The sequence below is a fragment of the Puntigrus tetrazona genome, chromosome 7 (genome assembly GCF_018831695.1).
Source record: "Puntigrus tetrazona isolate hp1 chromosome 7, ASM1883169v1, whole genome shotgun sequence".
Taxonomy (NCBI): Eukaryota; Metazoa; Chordata; class Actinopteri; order Cypriniformes; family Cyprinidae; genus Puntigrus; species Puntigrus tetrazona.
Window position 1 is genome coordinate 3760014 of NC_056705.1, and position 26900 is coordinate 3786913.

The 26900-nt window shown below is 37.1% G+C and overlaps 3 protein-coding genes across 6 annotated transcripts in view; 2 read left to right on the forward strand and 1 right to left on the reverse strand.

The window, feature by feature from the left end:
- The first annotated feature begins 4269 nt into the window (after positions 1-4269).
- Positions 4270-5677, forward strand: LOC122348246 (transcription elongation factor A N-terminal and central domain-containing protein). 2 transcript variants are annotated; one of them, XM_043243538.1, is made up of 2 exons: positions 4270-4366; positions 4530-5677. In XM_043243538.1, exons 1-2 carry the CDS (start codon positions 4330-4332, stop codon positions 5627-5629), a joined length of 1137 nt encoding a protein of 378 aa, XP_043099473.1. In that variant the 5' UTR covers positions 4270-4329; the 3' UTR covers positions 5630-5677. The 2 variants fall into 2 exon arrangements, with proteins under 2 accessions (XP_043099473.1, XP_043099474.1); XM_043243539.1 differs by having other exon boundaries at positions 4746-5677.
- A 1416-nt stretch (positions 5678-7093) lies between these two features.
- Positions 7094-10109, forward strand: LOC122348135 (ras-related protein Rab-9A-like). Its single transcript, XM_043243398.1, has 2 exons — positions 7094-7422; positions 8780-10109. Exon 2 carries the CDS (start codon positions 8816-8818, stop codon positions 9419-9421), a length of 606 nt encoding a protein of 201 aa, XP_043099333.1. The 5' UTR covers positions 7094-7422; positions 8780-8815; the 3' UTR covers positions 9422-10109.
- A 523-nt stretch (positions 10110-10632) lies between these two features.
- gpm6ba (glycoprotein M6Ba) overlaps positions 10633-26900 on the reverse strand; it is a 41683-nt gene continuing 25415 nt past the window's right edge. For 2 of the 3 annotated variants that reach the window (XM_043243394.1, XM_043243396.1), the window contains exons 2-7: positions 16721-16907; positions 15955-16111; positions 15252-15420; positions 14843-14916; positions 14291-14356; positions 10633-12427 (exon numbers count right to left, since the gene is read on the reverse strand). In XM_043243394.1, coding sequence (XP_043099329.1) covers positions 12275-12427; positions 14291-14356; positions 14843-14916; positions 15252-15420; positions 15955-16111; positions 16721-16907 — 806 coding nt within the window. In that variant the 3' untranslated portion in view covers positions 10633-12274. Of the gene's footprint in view, positions 12428-13209; positions 14058-14290; positions 14357-14842; positions 14917-15251; positions 15421-15954; positions 16112-16720; positions 16908-26900 lie in introns of those variants that run through there. The other variant, XM_043243395.1, reaches the window with a different exon arrangement.

The following is a 26900-nucleotide window of genomic DNA, read 5'->3' on the forward strand; positions in this document are numbered from 1 at the left end:
AAATGCTGATTTCTTTTAGTGCCATTACTCCAGCATTCAGTGTCACATGATCCTTCAGAAATCATTCTAATATGCTGAGTTGCTGCTTGCTTTGAACTTTATACAGTATATACGGCCATGGTTGAAATTTTACATACACTGTAGCATCTGAAAATGTTCATTATTTTACCTAAATAAGAAGGATCAAATTTTTATTTAGAACTGACATGAATAATATATTTTACATAAAATACATTTACATATATTCCACAATAGACAACAGACAATGCATTTTTAAGAACGACCACATTCAAAGGTTTGCATACGCATGCTTGATTCTTAATACTGTGTTATTACTTTAATGATTTACGGCTGTTTTTCTGTTTTGTTTCGTGGTAGTTGCTCATGAGTCCCTTCCTGAGCAATCAACCTGCAAAATGCAAAAGATGCTGGAAAGTCAAAGAATTTGTGGGACCAATTTAAGCGTATATGACAAAATAGGGACTAATATACAGGTGTATTTCATCTCATCTTGACAATACTGTTCATGGGGACGAGGATTATCTAATCAAAACCTCCTTCTAAGTGGCTTGCTGACCACTATATTACTGTGTACTTAATTGGCCAGTCAGCATGCTTGACCTGACCCCACAGGGATCTATGGGATATGTTCAAGAGAAAGATGAACAAAACAGATTAGCTGAAGTCTCAATAGTGCTTCAAAAGTGCCACAGGCTGATCTCCTCCAACACGCTCTCATTTTCTCCCCATTTCTCTTAGAGTAACTAATTCCGACATGTCTAATAACTCACTGATGAACCTAGATAAAGACGAGGAGGGGAAAAGGAGACGTGCAGACTGTTGTGAAATCTCGAGGAGGCAGCGAGACAAAGCCACGTTTGGAGAACAAAGTGTTTCACAGAACATTGTTGTTTTTTGCCTTCTATTCAGTAAGAAGCATCAGTTTAATATTACATAGTAATGAAATTCGGAAACATTATAAGTAAATAGAGAATCTTAAAGAAACCAATTCAGAAAAATTCATCATAACTGTAGTTAGTCTGCACCGATTAAATGTTGTGTTTACTTACCTATAAATCTGATCATTTTACATCATGTAAAAAAACTGAAGCACAATGTTTGATAAAGGTGTGAAAGAATCCTACACATTACAGAACCTAGAAAAAAATGAAGTTTTGAAGTCTTATGAGAGAAATCATGGATAACTAAATGTCTTCGCTCAATTCCCTATCACTTCATATTTAAACAAAACGTTGTCCAGTCAAAACAAACAGGGTTATTCCATGGTGTGGGTTTAGACTGAATGCTCACGTGGAAGCGACTGTTTATGTTTTTGGCAGATGTTTCGTTTTTCTGCAGGATAAACAGTACAGACACAAGTATGGAGAATGTTCTGGGACCTTTACACGGGGAGGAACTGACATTATAAACCATACAACTGCAGCTCTCCAGCTAACAGTAGCCAACAGCTACATTCATTGTCATTAACTGGGCCCAAAGCCTGAGTAATGTGTTGAGTAACTTTGAGCAGTTTCTCTCTCTTTCTTTCTTTCACTCAAGGTCACTCTCATAGCAGCAGGGCCCCAGCTCTCCCCCTGTAGAAAGCCTGTCTCGCTGCATCTGCCTCCAAAGACTTTAAACCTCATCGTCTTCTCCCTGGCCGTCTCTCACTCTCACTTAAAGGCATAGTTCACACAAAATTAAAAATGCTGTCATCATTTACTCACTCTCACTATTCCAATCCATGAGATTCTATAAGAATGAGATTCTTATAGTATTGGATAAAGTGTGTAGGCCTATTTCTGCTCTCACACTTATTACCATCATCAACAACAACAACAACAATGGATTTACCCTTGTCTTAATCTGGGACAAAATCTCGGGCTAACCACAGGATAAACTAGTTAGACTGTCTTATCTGACTTAATAAGGTTAAAGTCCATAGCATTTTTCCACCACATAGATGTGTAAGCACAACTGGAAACCCTATAAGCTTCGGATGAAGCCATGAAAGTAAACAAACTGTGCAATCCAACAGTGACTAATTTAAGGTTTTATGGCATCATATATAGAAGGACAATGTACAATATACACTATAGTGCCAAAATATTGGGCCACCCCCTTCCAATGAACAAGTTTAACTACTTCAATAATATCCAGTACAAACATTAACGTAAGAACTTGACTGGTCTGCATAAAGCCAATTACTAATCCCAGCTGAAAACCCCTGGTGTGACTTTAAATGCATTTCTTGAGCCAAAAACCAATGACAATTATAACCAATTGGGACACACCTTCTGTAAAACAGAAACACTTCCTGTGGCAACAAAGATGGAAACATAATTTGGTTATTTAAAAATTGATTTCCATCTCTGTTGCATCAGTTTTAGAAGTGTCTAAAAAAAGTCAATTCAGTTTTTGGCATAAGGACGCATTTAAAGTCACACCAGAGGTGTTCAGCTGGGATTAGGAGCTGGCTTTATGCAGACCAGTCAAGTTCTTCCAAGCTGACTCAGTCATTTCTTTTTAACCTTGCCTTATACACAGAGGCATCGTCATGTTAAAATAGAAAAGGGTCCTGTCCAAACTGTTATTATAAATTTAGAAGCACACAATTCCCTAGAATATCCATTAAGATTTGTACTCATGGTTATCACTAAAGTAGTCAAACCTGTTCATTAGAAGAGGTGAGCCAATACTTTTGGCAATATTGTGCACGTTATAGAACGGGTGACATTTACAATACAGTGGAACTTACACACTGTTAATGTGAGAATTCAAGTACTGCAAGAACAAGCTGTAACATGATACAGAACAAAGAGCAGCGTTCTTAAATTTCACATAATACTTGTAGCTAATGTGTTTAAATCCTAATCCTGAAATGTATACCAAAGACCCAGAGTTGGAAGCAGGAGGAAATGAAAGTAGTGTTAAAATAATCTGCAGGAAATAAATGCTGTGCCACGCTGTGCACTGATCTGAACCGCCTGCAGAATGCTACCCAAGGGGTCACGCAGGTCCATACTACAATGGTAACATCTGAAATGTACTGTCTTTATTCAAGTCAATAATATTATTTCATATTGCTGAATCGAACCAAATATATTTGTTTGTATCACCAAAACGACTTTATGGAAAATAAATGATGTGGAAATATCTCTTGAAAGTAATAATTGCAGGTTACCACATTTTGCAGTGCAGCTGTGTGACAATATGTCCTTCTGCAAGTGCAGGCGTGTCAGTGCATGCTACTCTCTGCAGAGGAATGTGCTACAGCTTTGTTGACGTCTGAGTAGAATTTTAGTGTGTAGACATCTGGTCGTAGATCAGTGGCCGTAAACCAAACTCTGCCTCGAATACCACATGAGAGCGAGCAGGAAATGACAGGATTTGTTTTATTTCCTCAGAGGTCTGAACGCAGAGTCGTGCCCAAAAAACTAGGTTGGATCCCCCTCTTGTGGCACATGATCTAAATAACAGTACAAGCTCTGTAAATTTCCATTCTCTCTCAAAGTTGAGAGTGAGCAAATAATAACCAACAACAATGGCGCGCGGTTTCGTCCTTTTAAGTAACCCCAGGGAGAAAAACTGTGAGAACTGCAGCTCCACCCAAACTTCTAAACAGACAGAAAACACTGAGTGGGAAGTAACAAAGAAAACACGTTTGAAAGACTTAAAATCATTTTTAACGAGTTGTACTCTCAGATTACGTATGTTGTTATGAAGAACAAAAATGTGCCTATAACCCAAAAGGCAGTGCTTTTATGTGAGCAATCATACGATGAGCCATCCCGGATATAAAGAAACCCCCTGTGAGAGTTTTCATTACTTTTTATTTCATAATAAAAAAAAAGACACAAAAAATAAATAAATTGTGCACCTGTGACGCCTTCGTGCAAAAGTCTATCTATCTATCTATCTATCTATCTATCTATCTATCTATCTATCTATCTATCTATCTATCTATTATTATTATTATTATTATTATTATTATTATTATTATTATTATTATTAGTGTGTGTTGTGTGTGTGTGGGGGGAAAACAACAAAACAAATTGAGTTAGCAAAGTATATCATTTTTAAATGTGAGATAAATCCATAAAACCCACGACAATTAAGTTAACAAAAGTGTTCATTTTAAATACTTACGTTATAAATTACAACGGCTATAGATGTAAATTATGATTTTTAATGAAAATACAGGGTCAGGTAAACATTTTAAAGACGTATTTATGCAGCTGCGCCCTCTACAGGACGGAGGAGCTACTGTGTAAAAAAAATGGCGGAAGGATTGCGAGTTGTCTCTTTTGAAAAAGGTTGTACTGTTGAATGTTGTATGTTTTAGCAAGGAAAGAAGACATCGAAGGTAAAGGCGATGCGTTAGTCTGCAAAAACTGCATTCTTTTATTCATGTTTTGCTGCAGTTTCTTATAAACGTTGCAGCCAACGACAGCACTCTCGGAAATATTGGTTTAATGTTGAAGAGGTCATGAATACTAAAGAGATAATTTATTATGCTACACAAATAGAGAAGCTGCGAAATGATGGCGGCTACGAAGATATTACATCACTACTGACAGACCTGAACAACGCATGTGTCACGTTACATCAGTTGCAGACTACAGAGATTGTTAAAGTCCTTTATAAATTAATTAAGTTCTGCCCGGTTGTGAGTGCTAGAATAACAGCAAAGGGCATACTTTCAAAATGGAAGAAGTTGTACAAGTTGTCATCTGTCCTTAAAGGTAATAACAAAGACGTGTGGGAGGACAAGGGACCAGAAACACACGACCTGCCTAATGTTGAGGTGTCCCACTTAAATGAAAAGGGGATTGAGAATCAAGCATTTGCATGCAACACGGAGCAACATGATACAACAGTAAAGGATGTAAACCAGGACAGATGTGATGCATGCTTAAATAAACTGTCTCTTGAAAAGCATTGTCCAGCGAAAGATGCTGCAGAACGTGTTCAGCTACCAGCTCCAGCTGCAGCGTCACATAGTACATCTCATTCAGAGAAAGATTCTCAAACTTCAGTTCCTCAAAACGCCAGTCAGCCCAGCGCCTCCTCTGACTCCATTACAGTGAGATCCAAATGTGTCTGTTTGATCGCCCAGGCTCTTACTTTAAATCATCAAATAGACTCAGATGTTATGAAGAAACGCAAAGCCCTCGCCGAGGACATTGAAACACGCGTTCATGATCTTCACGGACGAAACCAGCTCAAGTACAAGTCCTGCATCAGGAGCAAGGTAGCCAACCTAAAAAACCCGAAGAACCCCCACCTGCGCCAAGGCCTTATATCAGGACACCTGACTCCAGATGCATTTGCCCGGATGTCAGTGGAGGAAATGGCAGGGGAGGAACTTCGACAGCTCAGGGAAGGTTACACCACTATGGGCATCAGTGAGCATCAGTTGCCAGAGGCAGTGGAAGGGACAGCCACCAATAAAGTTCGCTGCAGGCGCTGCGGGGGTTTGGACTGTAAGGTGACACAGGTCTCACGAGGGACACTCTTCTTGCCATCTTGGGTACGGAGTGGCAGTGCAGATGATGATTCAATGACTTTCATGACGTGTGCAAGCTGTGGAGAGCAATGGTACCACAGCAGCTGGGTTTGCCTTTGAGCAAGTGTGTATATTTATAATTGTAATAAAGATGGATAGTAATATTTTTTCAGTACTAATTGATCATTTTGTGCACAGTTAAATCAAGCAAAGATTTTTGCGGCCAGAATAACTTTTTTTTGCGGCCTGCAGTTTGCTGCATGAAAGTTAGTGACCCAGAGGAGATGCATACTTAAATGCAAAGTTTAACTACATGCTGCAAATGCACAACGGCTATCAAATCACTTAATTATTTTTAAGAGATATAAGCATTAAATATGTTATACCTTGTGCTTGGGTTAATTTTGACCTGGGTGTAAACTGAGGCATTACATATGATGTGATGCAGATTTTTCTAAGATAAAATAGGTAAAATAGTTTTATCTTTATCATATCTTAAAAACACACTTTTGGGACTGAATTATTGCTGATTAAATTGAATATGCACACATATTAATAAACCATTGCAATCAAATATCCTCATCTGAAAGTGTGGGGTTTTATAATTCTAGATATTTATGACATTGTCTTATTAGAGAATAAATATGTAGGTTTCATGAATGCACAGACTTAGCTTTTAAGTAGTTGTGAGATGTAAGTTAAAAAAAAAATAATAATAATCCATTGATTTTGACTGGTAATGTAGATTATATGCCCTTACAAATTTATATTCGAATTATGAATCTCTATACTCCATCTTTTCAGCTGTGACTTGTACTGAGATAAAACAACTACCTCATGGTAATTTAGAAATCCACTTCCTCTGTAATCTCTTTTAGAGATCATGAGATTGATCTTTGCTACTCTATTTATGGTTTTGGCCACAGTAAATGGATGTATGAGAACCAGTTCAGTTACTTTCAGATCACCCAGAAAAGGGGAAGCACAGCCCATGCAGCATTAGCTAAATGTGAACTTGTGTCTAGGCTCAGCAAACATGTGACACAAAGTGTGCCACATGCAGAGAGCATGTGACCCGGTAATTTGCCCGAGATAGGGTCCAAAGGCTGACTTCTTTGGATGCCTCAGTGCAAGGAATGTATTTTATGCACTCCGATATCTTGCTCAACGATGTGGAGCATGAACACATTTGTAATGAAACAGACAGTCTTCAAAATGTAAAGTTCCGTGGAAAAATATTTTATACAGGCCGTATTGCTATTACCCAGAATTCACTCTGTTTAGTATAATTATGTTTAACCTAATCTCGAACCTTATGTTAGATTTAGTGCTTTCCTTAAAGTTATACAGAAAACACTGAACTGTTATAATACTATGGTATCTGCTGTTCATTGCACATTCCATGTTTCAGATATTCCATGATGAGGCAAACAGTGTAATCTTCAAGATTACATTACATTCTCTTGCACAAGTTCTAACTCCAAGCTTTATGATGTAATATGTTGATATAATATTGTGTTTGTACCTGAGAGAATTTAACAGGGACAACATTCGGTTATACTCGCTGATAACGCTGTCGTCAATCAGAGAAGGTTAATAATTAATATGCCGACCAAATATTCGAGGGAAAGGCACTTGAAAGAGAATACATTTATGAACATTTCAGCAACGGTTTTCCGTATCAAGTTGACCCCAGTTGTGAATCTAACTTCATTCATTCGGTGTTGTTTTATTAACTGCTTTCGTGTTAGATGTCTTATAAATGAGTGCTGGGTCATATGAGCTTCAGTAGCTCGTTTGTCCTGCCCAGGGCGCCATTGGAGCCGCTCCGTACGCTGAAGATGCTGTGGTTGTACTTCACGGAATGGCGCTGCTAGCACAGCACTTCGACACTCGTTGCTGAATTCTCAACGGTAATGTATTATTCGGACACTAACGGCGGGTTTCTCGCGTAACAAACGTTTTAAGTGTACGTTATACGAGGTGTAGAAATAGCCAGGACGTTTAAAGCAACGACGGCGCCGTTAAGAGCGCCTCAGTCAGATCTGCCGGTTCGATCGAGCGGTTGAATGGAACGCCGCCACTTTTTCTCCTACACTTTAAGTGATGCCTTGTCACAACGTTACTTTAATTTTTACGATTTGTGGAGGGAAAACAGTCGCGCTGTAACAGTTCCTCAGCTCGTCATTGATTAACTTAGCAATCGAGTAAAAATGGGCTTGCCTTCCACCTATGTCGTATTCCTCGCCTGTCCCATGTTTCTGCTGTAAAAGCGGTCTGCTTGTGAAATAAGCTGCCTAGCTTTACGTTGTAAATCTGTTATCTATTTTCAGCATAGCCAGACTCGTTCGTTGTCAGTCTGTGTGTTATTCTGTATTGAAAAAGTTGATGTGGAAAGTCCAACTTTGATTACAGTGGTTCCTTACACTGTGAGTTATTATTTTCATATACTAAGTTATGAGGACAGGACAATCCGTGAAGATGTGTCTCACATGATTAGAGCTTCCAGGGCTCCAATGAATGGACTTCTGTCATGAGGCATTTCTAAACAGAATTATTAGGCTACTATTTGTTTGAGGAACAATGTCTGGGCCAGAACTTTATATTGTAAAGATTCCACTGAGCTAGCTGACTTTATGTCACACTGGCATTAAAAGGTATTTAGGCTAGTAGGTTACTCTAGAAGCATAGGCCTATCACGATAACAGCTTTTTGCTATGAGGTATATTGTCCCATAAATAATTGCGATAAGCCATATAATTGTCATTTTAAGACCATTTTATGCCACTGAATGTGTAATGATAAGGGTGTAATAAATACCACACACTTTCAATTGACAACAAACATTTAATTCTTAAAAACTTTTAGATCATGGCAATGAAGCATCAAAACGTTAGATACCTTCAAAACGTGAATAAATTGCAAATACAATTTTCTTTACAAGTAGAAAAAAGACAAATGCACAAAGAACTTTTAAGGAGATTTTTGGATCTACAAATTATTCCCTTTTTTTCTGAAAAGTGAGGGTGCACACTATTGGAGGAAAACTCTTTTTATAGAAGGATTTTAAAACATTCGAACGTCTCGATATCAACTCATGTTATATACCAAGAAGCTGCAGAAGACATAGGCACAAGTGGAATGCAGTTATCATTTTTTTATGTAAATCGATATATTGATTATTGCATCGCTACTTAATGCATAAATTTAGTTCACTTCAGAGTGAGAAGACATGATTTCAAAGCTTGATCATTCTGATTGTCCTTTCAGGTCTATGGGTGAAGTAACGTATGAAAGCTCTTGATCATGACCACGAAGTCGTCTTTGTTAAAGGTGATTCTGCTGGGGGATGGTGGTGTGGGAAAGTCCTCCCTCATGAACCGGTATGTCTCCAACAAGTTTGATTCCCATCTGTTCCACACAATCGGTGTGGAGTTCTTAAACAAAGAGCTGGAGGTGGATGGTCACACGGTCACTCTACAGATCTGGGACACAGCAGGCCAGGAGAGGTTCAGAAGTCTCCGAACACCCTTTTACCGTGGCTCCGACTGCTGTCTGCTTACGTTTAGCGTGGATGACAATCAAAGTTTCCTGAACCTCAACAACTGGAAGAAAGAGTTTGCATACTACGCAGATGTCAGGGACCCAGAGAAATTTCCATTTGTTGTTCTAGGGAACAAAGTAGATGTAGCGGAGCGTCAGGTGTCAATGGAAGATGCTCAGAAGTGGTGTCAAGAGAATGGTGGATATCCTTACTTTGAAACGAGTGCGAAAGATGCCACTAATGTCTCAGCTGCGTTTGAGGAAGCAGTTCGACGCGTGCTGTCATCTGAAGATCGTGCAGAACACCTGCTCCCCACAGACACTGTTGACCTGCGCAGGAAGCCACGGCCGAACGGCTCATGCTGTTGAAACGCAAAATGCATACTCCATGCCATTGAAGAGTTAGAGCGTCTCAAACACTTAGCTCGCTCTGAACAAAGAACATAAGCGAAGAGTCTCTCAGAATGACATGCCTTGTTTAAACGTTAAACTAATCTCTTTGGATCACATTCACATGCCATTGTTTCGAAGCACTGGATCAGATTCCTGTATTCTTTAGGTTGCCTAAGTTATGATTGTTGGTAAACCAAACGGGGATCGTTGAGATTGGGATCACTTTCGCACTCACACTAGTTCTAACGCTGTTTTACAGTTGAGAAATAAACACTCACGAACACTAGAACATGTTGTGTTACTTTAAGTGCCTTTAGCACAGGTTTGTTTGCCTTATTTAACAATCGGCGTGATAAGACGTTTCAGAACGTCTTTGAATGTCTCGCGATTTTGTAGCATATTTGTACATATATTTTGTATTAATAACCACTTTCAGTTGAACTGGCTTTGGGTCCCTCGTTGGTACTTTTAATTTATCAGAGCTAACCATTTATTTTTGCTGAAATCATCCCATTCGAAGACATGGAAGAGCACGTGTTGTTTTACATCATTTCTGTTTCACAAACGATTCTCCTAATAACCCTGCATGCTAATCCAAATTCGTGTGTGTATTCATGAATATTTAATTGAAATGATGCTGAATTAAAAGTATTTATTGATTATGCTCTTTATAAGGTTTTCCTTTATTCTTACACTAACCACAACCGTTATTAATATTTTGGGTGCTATGAAAAGACAAAGGAATCTTTCACCCCAAAATGAAAATGTACAGATTTGGAGAAATGTAGCATTACGTGACTCCATGCAGTGATTGAGGCCTGGTCTCCAAGACCTGAAGGAGCTATGTGAGATCAAATGTGCTTGAGAACCAGCGCTCTATCCGTAATATTGCTTTCTCCTGTGAAAAGTTGCACGGTCTGAATTTAAGTTAAAGGTAGCATTCCTTAAAATCTGTTCACATGATGAAACAAACTCATCTACGTCTACATTTTCTTTTTTAATGCACGAAACAAAATGGGGGCACCATGTTGTCACTCGCACACCAGGTGGCGCAACAATGCACTTTTAAAATGCACAAGATTTAAAGTTAACGTGCAATGCAGTGCCTTTCTAAACCATTTTGGCTAGGGTATGAAGTATCTCTTGCACATGCGCTTTTTTTCAAATAATAAACACCAAAGAGTTCGTATAGATCATAGAAAATATTTTACTAGAGAAGGTTACAAAAAATCACTATACAGGATTCATAAAACATTTGACTTCAAATAAAATCGACTATGAAACATCTAAGACTACAATTTCCAATAACATACAGTGGTTTGTTTCTGGTGGGACACTCAGTTGTAGTTCATCAGAACAATGTACTACACATCACTTATAGTACTTTAAAACGAAATGAAACATCTCTCCTTCATGCAATAATCAGGGAACAATAGAACATCCAGGCACACATCTTCTTTTTCAAAAACAGGGTAAATAGATCATCATCCCTTTAAGCTCCCTTTAACAGAATTGAACGTACAGCAAGAAACGGCATATAATTGGTATTAAACAATTGTATATGTGGACGATACTAACATGCTTATATTTACAGAGACATTACAGAGAAGAATAATTTGAGTTAAAATACAGATCAATAAAAAGAGAGTCATATTGTAAAAGTAGTAATAGAAAGAGAGAGAGAGAGAGAGAGAGAGAGACCAATTAGGAAAAAGATACACTGCAAAAACAAGGCTGCATTATTTGACTGTAAATTCAAACCATTTTCAGAGTTTCACGTCCACATAGCAATAACTCACACTGAGGAGTCACAATCATGTCATTAAACTCATGGTAAACAACAATCTTGCCATAAGAACAAATTCTAGAAGACTGAAAAATACCAAGATTTATTAATAAAACTGAAGGAAAGTATTCAACCTGTATAGCTGATGAGGACCGTTTCCGTTATTGGTACGTAATTTAGCATTAGTTCATTATCATTTTAAAGGTTGAATGCTTGATAACGATACTCAAGATTGACAGCTTTAAGGAAACGTCCTTTTAAGAGAATTTGTTTTTGTGTGCGTGTGTGTGTGTGTGTGTGCGTGTGCGCGCTAGTTTGTGTTAATATACCTGCTTTTTATTTCAAGATTAGTGCAATTTGTCAAGAACCGGTATCGTCCCCCACACCCTCCGAAAAATAAAGTAAGAAGAGCTGGGAAAAGGAGAATTCAGAAATCTAAGATAGCCATAAAGACCCCAGAGAAAGATCCTAAATAAACAGACATCTTCAATGCACCCAGAATTAAAAAAAAACAACAACATTCGTTCACTTTTCATACGTTTATATATATATATATTTATATATATTTATATATGTATAAAACACCAAAAAAGGAAGTTCCTGCAAAATGTCTGTGAGGAGTTAGTGCAGAGTAAGCAGCGCTTCACCGAGACGATGCATCATAAAACCAAACATAACCCAGTTATAACCATGACTCTCAAAATACTTGCAAAATGACAGTACGATACTAGAATACATACGCTTTTCTACCGGTGTTCTTTTGCACCATGAAGGAGATGAGCGAAACACACCACATCGCCATTAACTGCATGATTCCGCTCAGCATTTGATACAGATGTTCAAAACCTGCCTGACACGTTTCATCATGATTATAACCGACTTATACCGCTCTTATGATGTATAGTCAGGATAGCGCAGCGCTTAGCAGTGTTAGTTTGCGTACAGTGTTTCGCGTGAGGGTGGTAGGTGTGTGTGTGTGTGTGTGTGTGTGTGTGTGTTTTGGTGTGGTCTAGAGCAGGTTAGATAGAGGTTGGGAGAACTGTTTATGAGTAGGAGTTCAGACCCTCCTTGGAGCGTGACTGCACGTCCTGCAGCTCTTGATCATCTCTGGTTTTGATGTCCTGGTAGGCATGAGTCTGCTGACACAGTCCCTTGAGATAAGCCCAGTTTGCTGCCAGGATCATCAGGTAGTGGATCTGTGGACGGGAGAGAAGGAGAGGAGACGGACACAAGAGGAAGGGAGAAAGACAGAAGAAGAAACAGGTGGAGGGCAGGATTAGTCATGAGTGGGTTAGTTAGCTAAAGCCAGCTATACGAGTTAAGACAGTATTAATTGCTTGCTCTAAGGATCACTTAAGTAAATAAATCTCAGTCTCAGGTTATTATAGCTGCACCACACAGAAATCAACATTAGTTCCAAATACACTGAAAAAAAAACGGAAATATATATTTCTACTTATTAATATCATACATCTATTGCTGTATATCTTTAGAGATAAGACAACGTATTACACGATGTTGGTATAAATGATAATAATATAATGGTATAATCTATATAACAATAGAGGGTTATTATAGTAAACTAAAATAAAATCGTACAATATTTGATGCTACTTCAGCTGGTTTAAAACAAATAGTGAAATAAAAATAAAAGCTACACGTTTAGTTAATCAACGATACTAAAGTAACTAGTGTCCAGCAAAAACTGTATGTTTCTGTGCGAGTGTTATATATTTATCATCAACTTGACTGAACAGATTCTCTGAACCGAACAATGACTTTGTTTATACTACTGTTACATTTACACTACTTTCTTATTCAGTTTTTCAGTGTATCCAGAATCTCATGAAATACGGTTATTTCATGAGTTAGCAGTTAGTAAGTAAAAGATGACGTGAGAACTACTGATATCCAGAGAAACGTAGACGAATAAACAAGCAAGCAAACTCGAAAAACTGTTAAATAAAGAGAAATGAGCTTCTCCACAATAGTTGTTTATTTCGGATTATTTCTGAAAACAGGAGCTATACTGCTTTAAGAATAATACAAAAGGCAAAAACTATATGCTGTCTGAATTCAATAGCAAACATGATATTAGAGTAGCTAGTAGTCGGACTAAAAACGAAGAAAAAGTCAATTCCACGACTGCAAAGCATCTCATAAAGAGTTAAAGGTACAGTCACACCCTTCACAGGAACATGTAGCATAGGATGAGCATGAACACAACGTTCCTAACACCTTTCTCGTCCGCTGTACTTCACTTGCCTTTTCTACCTGGCTGGGTTGTGGACTACGGGTGCCTCAGGGTGGATGTGATCCAATGGAGAGACATTGTTACCAAATGCTACTATTTTCATTTTCTATTAGTTTTCGTTTTAGTATCATTTTCTCTTCAACTGTAAATAAGCTACATCATCCTGGATTGGTCATGCTATACTTTATATGAACTGATAACTAGACAAAAACGTATGCAAAACGAGTTAAGCGAGTATGGCGTATCGTCCTCGCTTTGTCAACAGATTTTTCAAATTAGTACAGAAACACAAAGATTCAAATGAACTGAACATTAGAGATTAGCATTAATATGCGCTACATTGTCTATACATTAAGGCCCATGCTACGGGCTAAAAGTCAGTTTATTTCTCTCCTTTGCCTTTTTTCACTCAGGTCCTCCCTGTCCCCTACCTTTCTGTCTCTGTGAGCAACTTACACGGACTTTGCAGTTGCCCTTATACAAAATGCTCAAAACTTAGTGGTGTGACTGTGGTCGTAGCTCTTAAACTTCAACACTGCAAAGTTATAGGTTGTGGCCATCACATAGATGAGCTGAATGGAAGAGAGACAAACCAACGGGTAAGACCAAACAGTTTTAGATGTACATATAGCAACTTCACAATTAGCTGCGTCCCTCAAAAAAACCAAAGTACAGCTGTTCGGTCTCTGCCAGCGCTGTATATCTCTTTCCTAAGCCATTTTTACAGTTTTTAACGTCAAAGAAAATTATTCTAGATATGAAATGAAGAAAACAAGTACGAAATGAAGAAGTGGTGAACTCTTACCAGTGCGATCACAGTGGCTCCAGCTCCAGCACAGGCAACGATATAAAGATGGTAGGACAGATAGAACTGTAATAAAGAGTTTAGGAAATCGGTCTAACATATTCCTCATTCAAAATAAAATGTAAAAATAACATTTTTCTTTTCAAATTAATACACGTCAACAGACCTTAAAAAGGTACCAAAAGGTCTGTCTTTAAACCTACGAAACCTACTATATCATATCTGACTCTGAGTAATCAATGAGCAAAATTAGCTGAAAATCATATCGAATATGATCCATCAGGCTTTCGAGGGATTGCATTGCATCATGTTTTGAAACCACGGAGCTTTAAAAAAAAAAATAAAATAAAAAAGTAATAAAATATAAAAGAACTCGGCATTTGTATATGATCTTTTTCTAAGACATATTGAATTTAGCATATGGAGTGACATCTGTTATTTATATCATTCAGTGTGCTATACTGTTACAAAGATCTCGTCTATGTACTATCAGGATTTATTATTTTAAGTATTGCATATTTTTATCTTCAGGGAAAGATGAGGTATCTTTACCTCACTGGTATTGCAGATGTCGCTTAGCGTGGAGCCACAGGCTTTACCAGGAGTAGCGTTCCATGGGATGATTCCTGAAAAGAATACGCATTACATACAAGAAAAATCTAAGTTCATAAATATATATATATATATATATATATATATATATATATATATATATATATATATATATGTGTGTGTGTGTGTGTGTATATAAATATATTCATTTTCCCACTGCTAGGGGTTTTAGTAAATGCAAGAGAAGGAAACATCTGATTGTATTTTTTTCAAAGGAAATGTACACTGACAGATTTATCTGAACAGCTGCATTCCAGAATAACTCACTCCTCACATTCTAAAGTGATGATGAGATTGTAACTAAACACAAGTAACTGGTTCACGGTTAAGAACAATTATTAGTTTTTACCATACTGCCGCACATCGACACAGATGTTGTCCACAGATGTGAGATTGGCAATAGGGGACTTCATGGCTCCACATGTGGTCCACATGTTATAAAACAGGAAAACGGGCACCGCAGAGAAGCCAAAGATGCCCAGCCATCCCAAGCCCAGAATGTAGGTGAGGAACACAAACTTAAAAAGAAAAGAGGAGGTTGTTAAGCTCTCGCGCTCACATATCCATTCAACATTCACATATCTAATATTATGATTACTAGAATAATCTCATAGTTGTTAAATCCAGCAGAGCACGCTGTACGAATGTGACCCAGAATCATGACCTATTTACCGCCGGATCACCTTGGATGTGTTGCCACTTGATTATCACACTCATTCATGTGAACATATACACATGTTTTCCAGACTAATGCATGACACATGCATACGTGGCCTAAAGGCTTTAAAGATGGATGCTACTGGACATCTGCAGTGATTAAAGCAACTTGGATATATATAGCACCGATCGTGCCAAATCCATCCTAAAGGGATGCTGTTGCAGTATGTACAGTAGGCGTATGTGTGTGTGTGTGTGTGTGTGAGAGTATGCCATATCTAGCATTACGGATGGAGGGAAATGCATTTATGAGCGTGCAAGTGTAAGTGTATTTTTTAAACGAGTAGTGATATATCTGCTAAATGAATTAAGTTATTTGTATGCACTGGCCTCACCATGGCACTGATGCAGCGTCCGCACACAGTGGTCTTGAACTCGCTGTGCATCTCTTTGACAGCACTGGTGGTGTAGAAGCCTTCAGCCAACAGGATGATGCCATACAGGAAGAAGAAACAGGCGATTCCGTAGATGATGTACTGCAAAATCTGAACCCTGTAGAACAAAGGGAACATTTAACTAGTGAAGTGTCAATGTAAGAGATCTAGGGTGGGCATAAATCCCTCAACGTTATCCAATGTTTACATGAACAAACAGAGATTTTCTTATTCTTCTGGGTCTGGTTCCTTTCAAACTCACGTGCATGAAAAAAGTTCACGATACCAAAGTACATAACAGTAACATAACAGTTTTGTACATCACATCTCCCAGAGTTCCTGCCCGGTAAACAATTGTGGCAGTGATTGATTTGATTTTGAAGGGTGCAGATGTAGTCTTGGTAGATTTCATGAGTGCACAGGGCCACCGACAGAAAAAGATTGAAGGCAATAGGTCATTTATTCCCAGTAAAGCCCCAGTTGACATGATGGAACAGAAAGTACTGGCAGTTATTTGCTGGCAATCTAGAGGTCATTACTCAGCACACAGTCACCCTTGAACATGTCGCAGCCACCAATGCAAACAGGTAGAAGAATCTCTTTAAATGCTACTCTAACAATCTAATAATCAAATACTACTTATAGCATCACGCTTCAAGCAAATCAAACAGCTAGCGTTGGGATGTTAGTATTTGTGGTATTTGGCTGTTTATATGAACACACTTACACATCAGTGAGGGTAGCATGGTCGGAGGTGACGCGAGAGAAGTGGTTTTCCACCATGGTCACAGTGCCTGTAAGTGCCACATGCCCACAGCCGCAGAACAGAGCAACACCCGAAAAGCACAAGATGGTGGCCACCAAAGAGGCGTAAGGGACGCCGCCCAGACACTTGATGCAACACTCGAAGCAGCCTGTAGGGGGAGAAAGAGAGACTTCGTGTTTGTCGTAATTCACTACAGCAATTTAGATTGTTTTGAACGCCGTGCCAATTAATCGCACATACATTATATATATTGAACACTGAAAGTATTGAGAGTCAGACGTATTATTCTAAGAGTTATTAAAGCCACAAAAGCACTTCTGATAGACTATGTTTTATCGCATGATCAACTCTGCCTTCGATGCCCCCGAGACGTGAGGTTCATGTGTCTGGTCTTGACACCTCACTGCGACACAATCACGTCAGATGAAATCAGCCGGCCGTCTGTGACAAGCCATCTTCACGATCACATCATATGACGTGTGGTGAGACTCATGTACTGCAGGATGAAGAGTTTAATCACAGCCACTAACAAATACAGTTCTCTTTTTTGAATGTTCAGTGATTACGGTCATATTTATATAAATAACATTCAAACTCCTCACAGTAAAAACTGTATTATGTACACATAATCAATAATATTAGGATTTGTATATGTAATATTCATATATATATATTCATGTTATTATGCATATTAATCAATTGACAAAAATGTTCTGTGATTCCCTTAGACTCTCCCAAGGCCTGCAAAGCAGTTACAACTGAAACAACACAGCTCATCATAAGTTATCTAGGTCAAAGAGGAAGTGCTATGAAGAGATGGAGTTACAGAGTACAGAAATCAATAAAACAATCACCCAAGACACAAAACAAAAACTGCACCAGGGCCCGTACACCCTAGATAAGGCCCTGACCATGTCTTTCTTTTATATTTATTTAAATAATATTAATATGCATCCATATACATGTTCAAAAATGTATTCATGTCCAAAAGAGTGTCACATACAATATGATTTTTATGGGATATATATATATATATATATATATATATATATATATATATATATATATATATATATATATATATATATATACACACACACACACACACACACAAATGATAACGATAATTTTGTAAATACATGTGAAAATATATTTCGTTTATTTTTCAGCACTTGACTTTTAAAATGTGAACATTCTAATTTTATTCGTCCAAGACTTCTGAAGAGTGATAAATATTCTTTGTGCAGTAATGTCGCTGCTGATTCATTTTGTTCTCTGCCTATTTATCTTCTTCCAGAGACATTAAACAACACCAACTCCCCCACATGCATGAATAATGCATCATAGATAGACTGAAACTTATGATCTTAAGACATCTACGGTACACAGAAAAAGAGTTTTGAGTGTCTGCCTGAGGAACTACATTTTATTACCCATAAAAAAGTGAAGTGGCAGTACCACAGTGCTTTGATGTTATCGGATAATGCATCAATTATATATATATATATATATATATATATATATATATATATATATATATATATATATATATATATATATGTGTGTGTGTGTGTGTGTGTGTGTGTGTTTGCAAGGTTAATATACAATATGAGCATGGCAGATGTCAAAAAAGGCTATTCTGTGCATGCTTTGCTAGTATACTATGTGTTTACAGAAGAATGTTTTCATGAGTACAGAAGAGATGTTCTGTAACTCGCTTTGCCTTACTGTTACTGCTTTGACAATGTACATATATTAGGAGTTACTAGGGAGTTTGACAGCATAGGGGTCTTTAGAAAGTCATGCTAATAGAAGAGTACACCGGCAGGGTCATTTCTGACCCTCCTGTCACACACTCACATTAGTGATGCTAATTCATTTTTACAGTGAGCAGAACTTCTCTGAATATACAAAAGCATCTGTTCCGTACCGTCACACTATTACCTCTCACAGCAGCTGCTGTTCAATTCATAATATACCATTTAAAGAGGCAAAATGGTTTCTCAACATGAAGAGGATGATTACAGCGGTTATCTGACAGCAATATGAAATTTCATTTAATGTGTGCAGTGGCTGGCTAGATCAGGAGTGCTCGTAAAACAACATATGGCTACTTCAGTTAAGCTTGAGAATGAAACATGGCGAGTTCAGATAGGAGAATAGACATTTAAATATCATTTCCGTCATTTATTTCTTATAATCATGCCACGTGTTCACATATTCACTTAATATACTGCTGATTTTGTAATAAAGTAATGATAGATTGATCTTTGTTTGTGTAATGTAAAATACATCCCACTTATTTGACATGAAATTATGTTTTTTTTATTACGTGCATCACTATTATACCATAAAAAATATATATATATATATATATATATATATATATATATATATATATATATATATTTTTTTTTTTTTTTATACTGACATTTTTAGGCATAAATGGCGCTGTTTCCTGAGAATGGGCTGTGTTACACATGCAAGTTTATTTGCATCGAGCAGAGATCTAGACACGTGATATTCTTCAACCAACCACATTCATTATTATTCTGAATGCTCATGCAAACTCATTTCCATGAGTGAACTGTTTAATTCAACCAGTAGAGTTAGTCGTAGGTCAGGCAAACCTGAAGAACAGAGACAATAGAGCGAGAGGAGATACATGCTGCTTGTGACACAGAGTGCTTATATAATGCTTGTTAAAAATAGCTTCAAAACACACACACACACACACACACACAAAGAGGAAAAAAGAAGAGCGTAAAATTGCACACTCTTGCGTGTGCCACTGGTGTTTCCATGGCAACCCTGTGCAATTGGTCTCCTTAACACCTCATAATTGCAGCCGTGTGAATATCTTCGGGATATCTTACTGCTTTAGAAATTTTCTTCATAAAATAATGTGAGAAATGACTGAAGTATGATGTTGGGGGATATTGTAAGACACCGTGAAGTGATTCTACACATGATCCTGTCTAAATGCTGAAGCATGATTTCAAGTTGTGTTCAATGAACAAATTCATCATTATGACTCAATTCAGAATTATTTCAGTAAGGACATTCCATTTAAAGACGTTAAAATATTTTAACTGAAAAAAAAAACCTACATGCCTCCAAAATAGTTTACATTATCTTTTGTTTTCCTTTTTAAAAATATGAAACAATCAGAATTTCACCTACTCATAATAAGTTATTGTATTCAGCCTTATTTGTTACTTTAAGTATTTAGAGTGTTGCAGTACACCCTAACATATTATTTCTATTAAAAAAAAGTGATGCAAAAGGTAAAATAACACTCCAAAATTACTGTTCAATTTTATAAAAATGTATGAAACTCTCCCTATGTTTCCCTGTGCCTTTCTCAAACATTACATTGCAACATTTAGTGCTTAGTGACCACTATTAACTATGCACATCACTAACATATTAGCTGTTGATTAATGCTTATAAAGCCTTATTCTTATTCTACGTAACCATATATGCCTTAAATCTATCCCGTACCTAAACTACTTTACTAACTATTATTAAGCAGCTATTTAAAATACAAAGTTTGACCACACACACGCTTACAAACACACACACACAATTACTCTAGTGATTTGTCAAATCCTGAAAATCCTAGATGTGTTGCTCAAGAGCTCTGAAAGAGGAGATGAAGCTCCGAGAGAAGCAGCTGTGTGTCCGTGTTGCATAATAAATCTATCCCATTAATGTTAATGAGCTAATGAGGTTAAACCAGAGGTGCTGAGATGCTGCCTGACACTGTAGATACACGCCGGGTTAGAGAAAAGCTTAGTGGCGCTGACAAAAAAACGAGTAAATGAAAAGTTAGTGCACATTTTGACTTCAAAATTTATTGGGATAAAATGTGCTCTCCCTCGGAGCTACCTGGTGTCTGTTAAGGACCTCCAATGGGTATCCGTGACAGTGCCTGAACCCTTCTCCATTTATCAACAGTGTTTAAGAGCTTTAATGGGCCATAGACAGGCAAAACAGGGCAGCTCTCTTTGCGGCCATAAAGGAAATCAATGAGCTATTCATTAGCGTTGAATTTAGAATGCGAAGATTACACGGGTCATCTCTCTCCGACTCTACACTCAACTGTCTTCCTCAGCTATTTAGCATCTGACAAAATACAGGTCTGGCACAATTACAGTATATTTTGTTCGACTACTTCAACATGTCCACTGTGCCAAAAATGGATTTGAGGTCACTTCATTAATAAACTAGAAGGTCTGGGCTCTTTTATAGTAGGAATGACACGAATGTGATCAAATATAGGCGTGCACTAATACAGCGAACATGTCGGTGTCTGAAAAAGACAAGCATTGACAGCGAGAGACCGTTCAGCACTGCATCTCATGTCTCTGATGAGAAGAGGAAGGGTGGTTACTGTAGATAACTGCAGACCATTATGTTTTCTAATACGCGCACAAATTGCATGTAGCCTATTCAAACAGGTTGCTTCAATCCTTACATTTTTATTTTATATCAAACCTTCATATAAAGTAAAAAGATTATTTATTATAATAAATATTATATATATTGCTTAATTGATTTAAATATTTTCTTTAGACATAAGCCAAAATTATACTTAATGTAGGTCAAAATAATACATTCGTCTAGTTTTACGACTTAATTTCACCATAAACAAAAGCTAAATAAAAAATAATACAATAATAAGTCAATGTTTATTTAATTTACTTGCTATAGGATAAATAAAGGCAAATACAGATGGCCATAATGTTTATTGCTACACTAAAAAAAAAAAAAAAAAAAATATATATATATATATATATATATAAATATATATATATATATATATATATATATATATATATATATATATATATATATATATATATATATATTATATTTACTTATTATATATAATAATACTGTTATGATTTAATCCATATGAAGCTCTATAAAATGTACATAAATTAAGGTTGAGCTTATTTAGGTTGATTAAAACTAGTCTGTTCTGTACATCAAAAAGCCAAAAAATGCTAACACTTTGTTTCTATTTTCTTTCAGACAAAACAGGTTCAAACCGATACCAAATATACAAAATAAAAGTACCAAATACCAAGTACAAAATCTTATAAAACACAGCACCATCAGCCACTTGGGACTAACAAGAGGAGCAGTGAAGAGGCCGATTGATCTGAAGCTCTGACAGCTAACCATTCATGGTCCAGGATAATAGATCAGGTTAAACATTAATCTCTGCTTGACATCCAAAGTGACCTAAAAGTGAGAACCAACGTTCATTTAGCATTTGGCACTGCTGCATTTGGTAAGTCGGGTCAGATTATGCGATGTCAGTGAATCAGTGCGTTTCGATGGAGAGCGAGAAAGGCAGGCAGGAGTTTTATGAGTTGAACAGACCTAGATGGGTAATGGTTTGGAATTGCTTTCGTCCACCCCCACCTCGGCGGCCTCGGCCAGATGCAGCTGCTATAACTGTGATTTGTTATATGAATTTATACATGTAGCTAAGAGGCAGCAACAGCTGTTAAAAACTGAGAATGGCTCTACATGACAGGCTTCAAATGTAAAACCTTGATGTTTATACGGTCCGATAATAAATCAATAACGATTACGAAATGCCTTAGCTATTTTTGAGCACACAAATGCATCAAATCCACAAAATAACTAGCCTCTTTAAAGTTTTACACACTTTTTTTCCAAAATGCAAATGGGATTTACAGTAAAAGCCCTCTGCCCTGTGAAACATGTATAGGTGCAGGCTTTCTAAGGGGCTTCTGAATGGTTGTTGGTCCTCTGCGAGATGTTCCCCTCACAACCTCTTTTCACAACAGTACAGCAGATCCTCTGCCAGAAAGTTTAGCAAGGTTTTCTCAAATGAAACAGAGAGCGAGAGAGACGGAGAGATGGAAGACAAGAAAGAAAGAATGAACGCAGATTTTTTTTGGCCCGGGGGCTGGTGAAAAGTGGTTGCCATGGCAGCGTTCTGCCCACGACCCAGTTGAGTGCACCCACATCTGACTGTCTCTGCAATGCCACGGTTTCTACATGCTTCCCACTCATACACTAGCCCAGGGGAGAAAGTGTGTGTGTGTGTGTGTGTGTAAACCTGACCTGAACTGTGATTAGTCAAAGGACATAGATATTGCTTTTGCAAGCTTTGGTCTACTATTAATCTTTACTTTTATTGAATTAGTTCATTCAAAAATCTGTTTTGTCGACGTGATGAAAATCAGCAGATTCATTTCAAAATTGAATTTTCAAGATGTACACTGTTATTGAATGGAATCGAAGCAAGAAAAAAACGCGGCGACTGTCTTCTGCAGAGCTGCTTCATGGCTGAAGTGAACTCACTGATGAACTTTACACAGTTATTGAACTGAGCTCATTCAATACTGAGCTGAATAGTGACGCTATTGTCTTTTGTAGTGCTGCTTTACCACAGAATTTTAATTTAGTCTCATTTGATTAACTTGCATCATTGATTCTGTTTATTACTGCGAAGCTGCTCTGAACAATATGCATTGTACAAAACGCTATAGAAATAAATGTGACTTGACTAATATAACGACCCGACCAACTTTCATTGTACGCTGGAAAATGGTTTTCATTTTAATAAAAATAGGCTTTTGTATAGTAGGTTCAACCTAAATACATTATAAAGTGCTTGGGTTAAATCATGAAGAAATATCTCTAGTAACTATTTGCAGTATATGGACAAAATCTATATTTTTTTAAGTATAGTATTTGCGTTCCACAGAAGGAAAAAAACGAAATCATTGTAACGACACGAGGTAGAGGACATGATTTTCTCTGTCCCACAGTCCTCACCGGGGTCACCCCCTCCTACTTCATCTCCTCTTCTTCTAAATCTGGAACATATAAAAAGATTCTATTTGTATTCATTAACCTACAAAGTAACACAGGTAGAGCCCATGCTTTGAACTGTTTTAAAAGAGTGCTTTCCAAGATTCACTTGCACTTCAAACAGCACTGACATCTTCCAGTTCAATGTAAATGTGATATATAAGCTCCTTTGGGTACACACTGACCCCTCCTAAGCATATTAATTAACAACAGATTGTTCAAAAAAAGTAGAACAAGAACCCAAACATCTTTATTTAAGGATTGGTGAATATTTAAATGGTTGTGCGCATATTTCTGCTATAGGCCATTCCTTTTTAGGAGTGGCATATTAATTTGTAGGCCAATTTTCTGTGCACTCTGAGAAGAATTCTCTCTCAAGCGAGAAAAACACTGACACAATGTCAGTTTTGGTAGAGACGCAGCCGATCTGTTCAAGCTGTTGGAGCCCTGCCATCTCTCTCTGCCCTTATGGCTCATTATACATTTCTCTTTAATGTTCGCCACTGGCAAAATATCCCATATTCGCCCTGTGCAAAGACTGTATATTTCATGCCTGTATATTCACTCACATCACTAAAGAGCTTTAGACTGAATTATGTTTATTTGTCTAACAAAGCACCAATGAACTGATCTAGCATTAAGAAAGAGATTAAAAACATTGCCAGCTTTTACAATTCAAGTGTATGAAAAAATGTACATAAAATTGGTTCCATTTAAATTAACTGGCTTAAAATCAAATACGTTATTTAAAAGGACTGAATCAACCTAAATAACATTAATCTCTACCACTAATGCTACTTTACATTGGTTGAACCACATAGAAATATCTTGCATAAGTTGCGTTTATGAGTGTATTAATAATTATTATTTAGTAATTGTAACTTTCTGTGCTTTAATTCATTAATATTAAGCTGCTGTGTTCTAAAAAGGCATCAATGACAGAAGCAGATAAATGGCAACAGACATGTTCAATGGTTTTGTTAGGATCGGTGTGTTACGGCTGGTTGGTGCATATATTCACTGATTACACAATTTGTATTTGGGGTGTTGGAACGTCTGAGAAGCGATGTGCTATAAACTGGTGACCATCTGCGTTGGTCTGCATCTGTTAGTGTGGTGTTAATTGGCCTGTGGACAACAAATGTTGTCTTGCAAAGACTTTACATGATGCCAGTTTTAGCTTGATTGTCAGATATTAATATTGTAATCATTACAATTATGAGGTGATCGTTGCTGTTAAAAATTCTAATCTGCGATTGTTACTTTAAAGAGACGTCGCCTTATATAATTAATCAAATTTAGTTTCGCTGTAGTTCAACAAAGTGAAGGAAGATAAAATACTGTGGAAAAGTAGGTGTATTATTGGTTTCAGGTTCTCACTAATTTGGGATTTTTGGTTATTCTTGTTCTCTCTCATGTTTTGCATTTGTTTTGCAAAGTGAATCATTTCTTTTCTTGGGCTGAACGACTAAGGACTGGCACACAAGGACAATACATCTCTCTCGTGAATGGTTTGATCAAGGACTCTTAGTGTTATTCTAATTTGATTGAGTTGCCAGTATATTTTGTTTACCTGCTTTGCCTTCGTTTTCATTCAAGTCGTTGTACAACTTTCTTATTCATTCATTGTGGGTCTTCCAAACTTTGGAGTAACCACTTGTTTAGTACAGGTGCAAATGAAGTTCTCTTACAAATGCTATTATGTTAAATCAGAAATCTGAAATACATTTTCAAAAGTGCTTAAGTTGCATTAATCGCTAATTTATAACAGTTAATGCAACTTATGGGTACACTTTATTTTAAGGTGTCCTTTTTACAGTGATATTATACAATAATATTTATTAACTACATGTATTGACTATATGGTTAGGTTTGGGATTAGGGTTTGCCTTTAGTAGATCTCAACCTGAGCAGAGCATGTGCCTGTTTTCCCCTTTCACCCCGAAACACCCTTTTTTGGTGGTTTTTGTTTTGTTCTTTTCTTGCATAAATCAGTGATTTTAATCACCCTTTGCGTCTCTGTTTGTTTAAGAAATACAGCCAATGAAACATACAATCTTGTTGGAGTCGTTCAAACCGCCAGTAAACCTCATAACTCCACCCCCTCTATCTCGTAGCGCCACGGAAGCAGTGTTGGCAAGTCTGCGTCATGTTTTTCATGCATATATGCAGGTTGAAGCAATCTCAATAATGTGATATTTAGCCCCTGGAATGTAAATTTATCAGAGGGATCCCACCAATATAAATGTGTGCATCCCCTGGAATGCTATTTTCTAATGGGGAACCCTCGAAACATGATTATTGTGAAAAACTGCTAGCCCTTCACAGCAGCTGAACTAAGTCTTGCAATGGTAAATATCTTATTTAATAAGTAATGCAAGGCTCATATTTTATATATTTGAGCTCTGAGACAGGTGCGACCCAAGAGAGAGGGCTAGCATTAGCCGTCTTATTTATCAGCCTACACTTAAACAGTCTGTACAGACAGTAGCAATTCATAATCAAATGAGATTTTAAAACAGGAAAAAAATGATTTTTATAAGATTTTAGTTTATCTGTTGTGCATTCATTTGGACTTATTGCACTCATATCAACAAGCTATCACCCATTTGCTTTTCTACATCTAACTTAACTTCATAGTAACTCCCCTCCACCTGAGCGGCGTCAGTAGACTACTTCACATATAAAACACCCTCAAGACAAGTGCATTTATAAATATGTTAAATAGGACTATGTGGGCAATATCTAGCCAAGTAGCCTAGATATTTAGCCTTTATTGTATTTTAACACTATACAGTGATTTATTTGAAAATAAAGCAGCAATTAAGTAATCAGAGGATGGAGAGGTGTCGGAGCATTCATGCAATTCTTCAGCGAAAAATGAAAGCAATAGCCCTATTAAAATAAAAAACACTCGATCCTCGATATCAAGCTTCTACACTTAATTTGCATTTTCAGCTGCACTAGTGGTTACTTATTTGTCTTTAATTGTGAGAGTGGTCCAAAACCACTGCATTTGAGTGATCTTGGTCACCTAGTTGAAATATAATTCTAAGAAATTTCTTCTTTGATTTATGATCGCTGATACATTTAGTTTGATAACATTTAATCACATTATATGGTCGCATGGTTAATGTTTACTTTGTTTATATGCTATATATCGCTAGCTAGCTAATTATTCAGTATCAAGTTTTGCCAGGCATGCGGATACATGCTATAGTTTCTTCTTTTGACTGGAATTGTGTTAGACATAATTCTTTTTTTGTTCTTTAAAAAATCT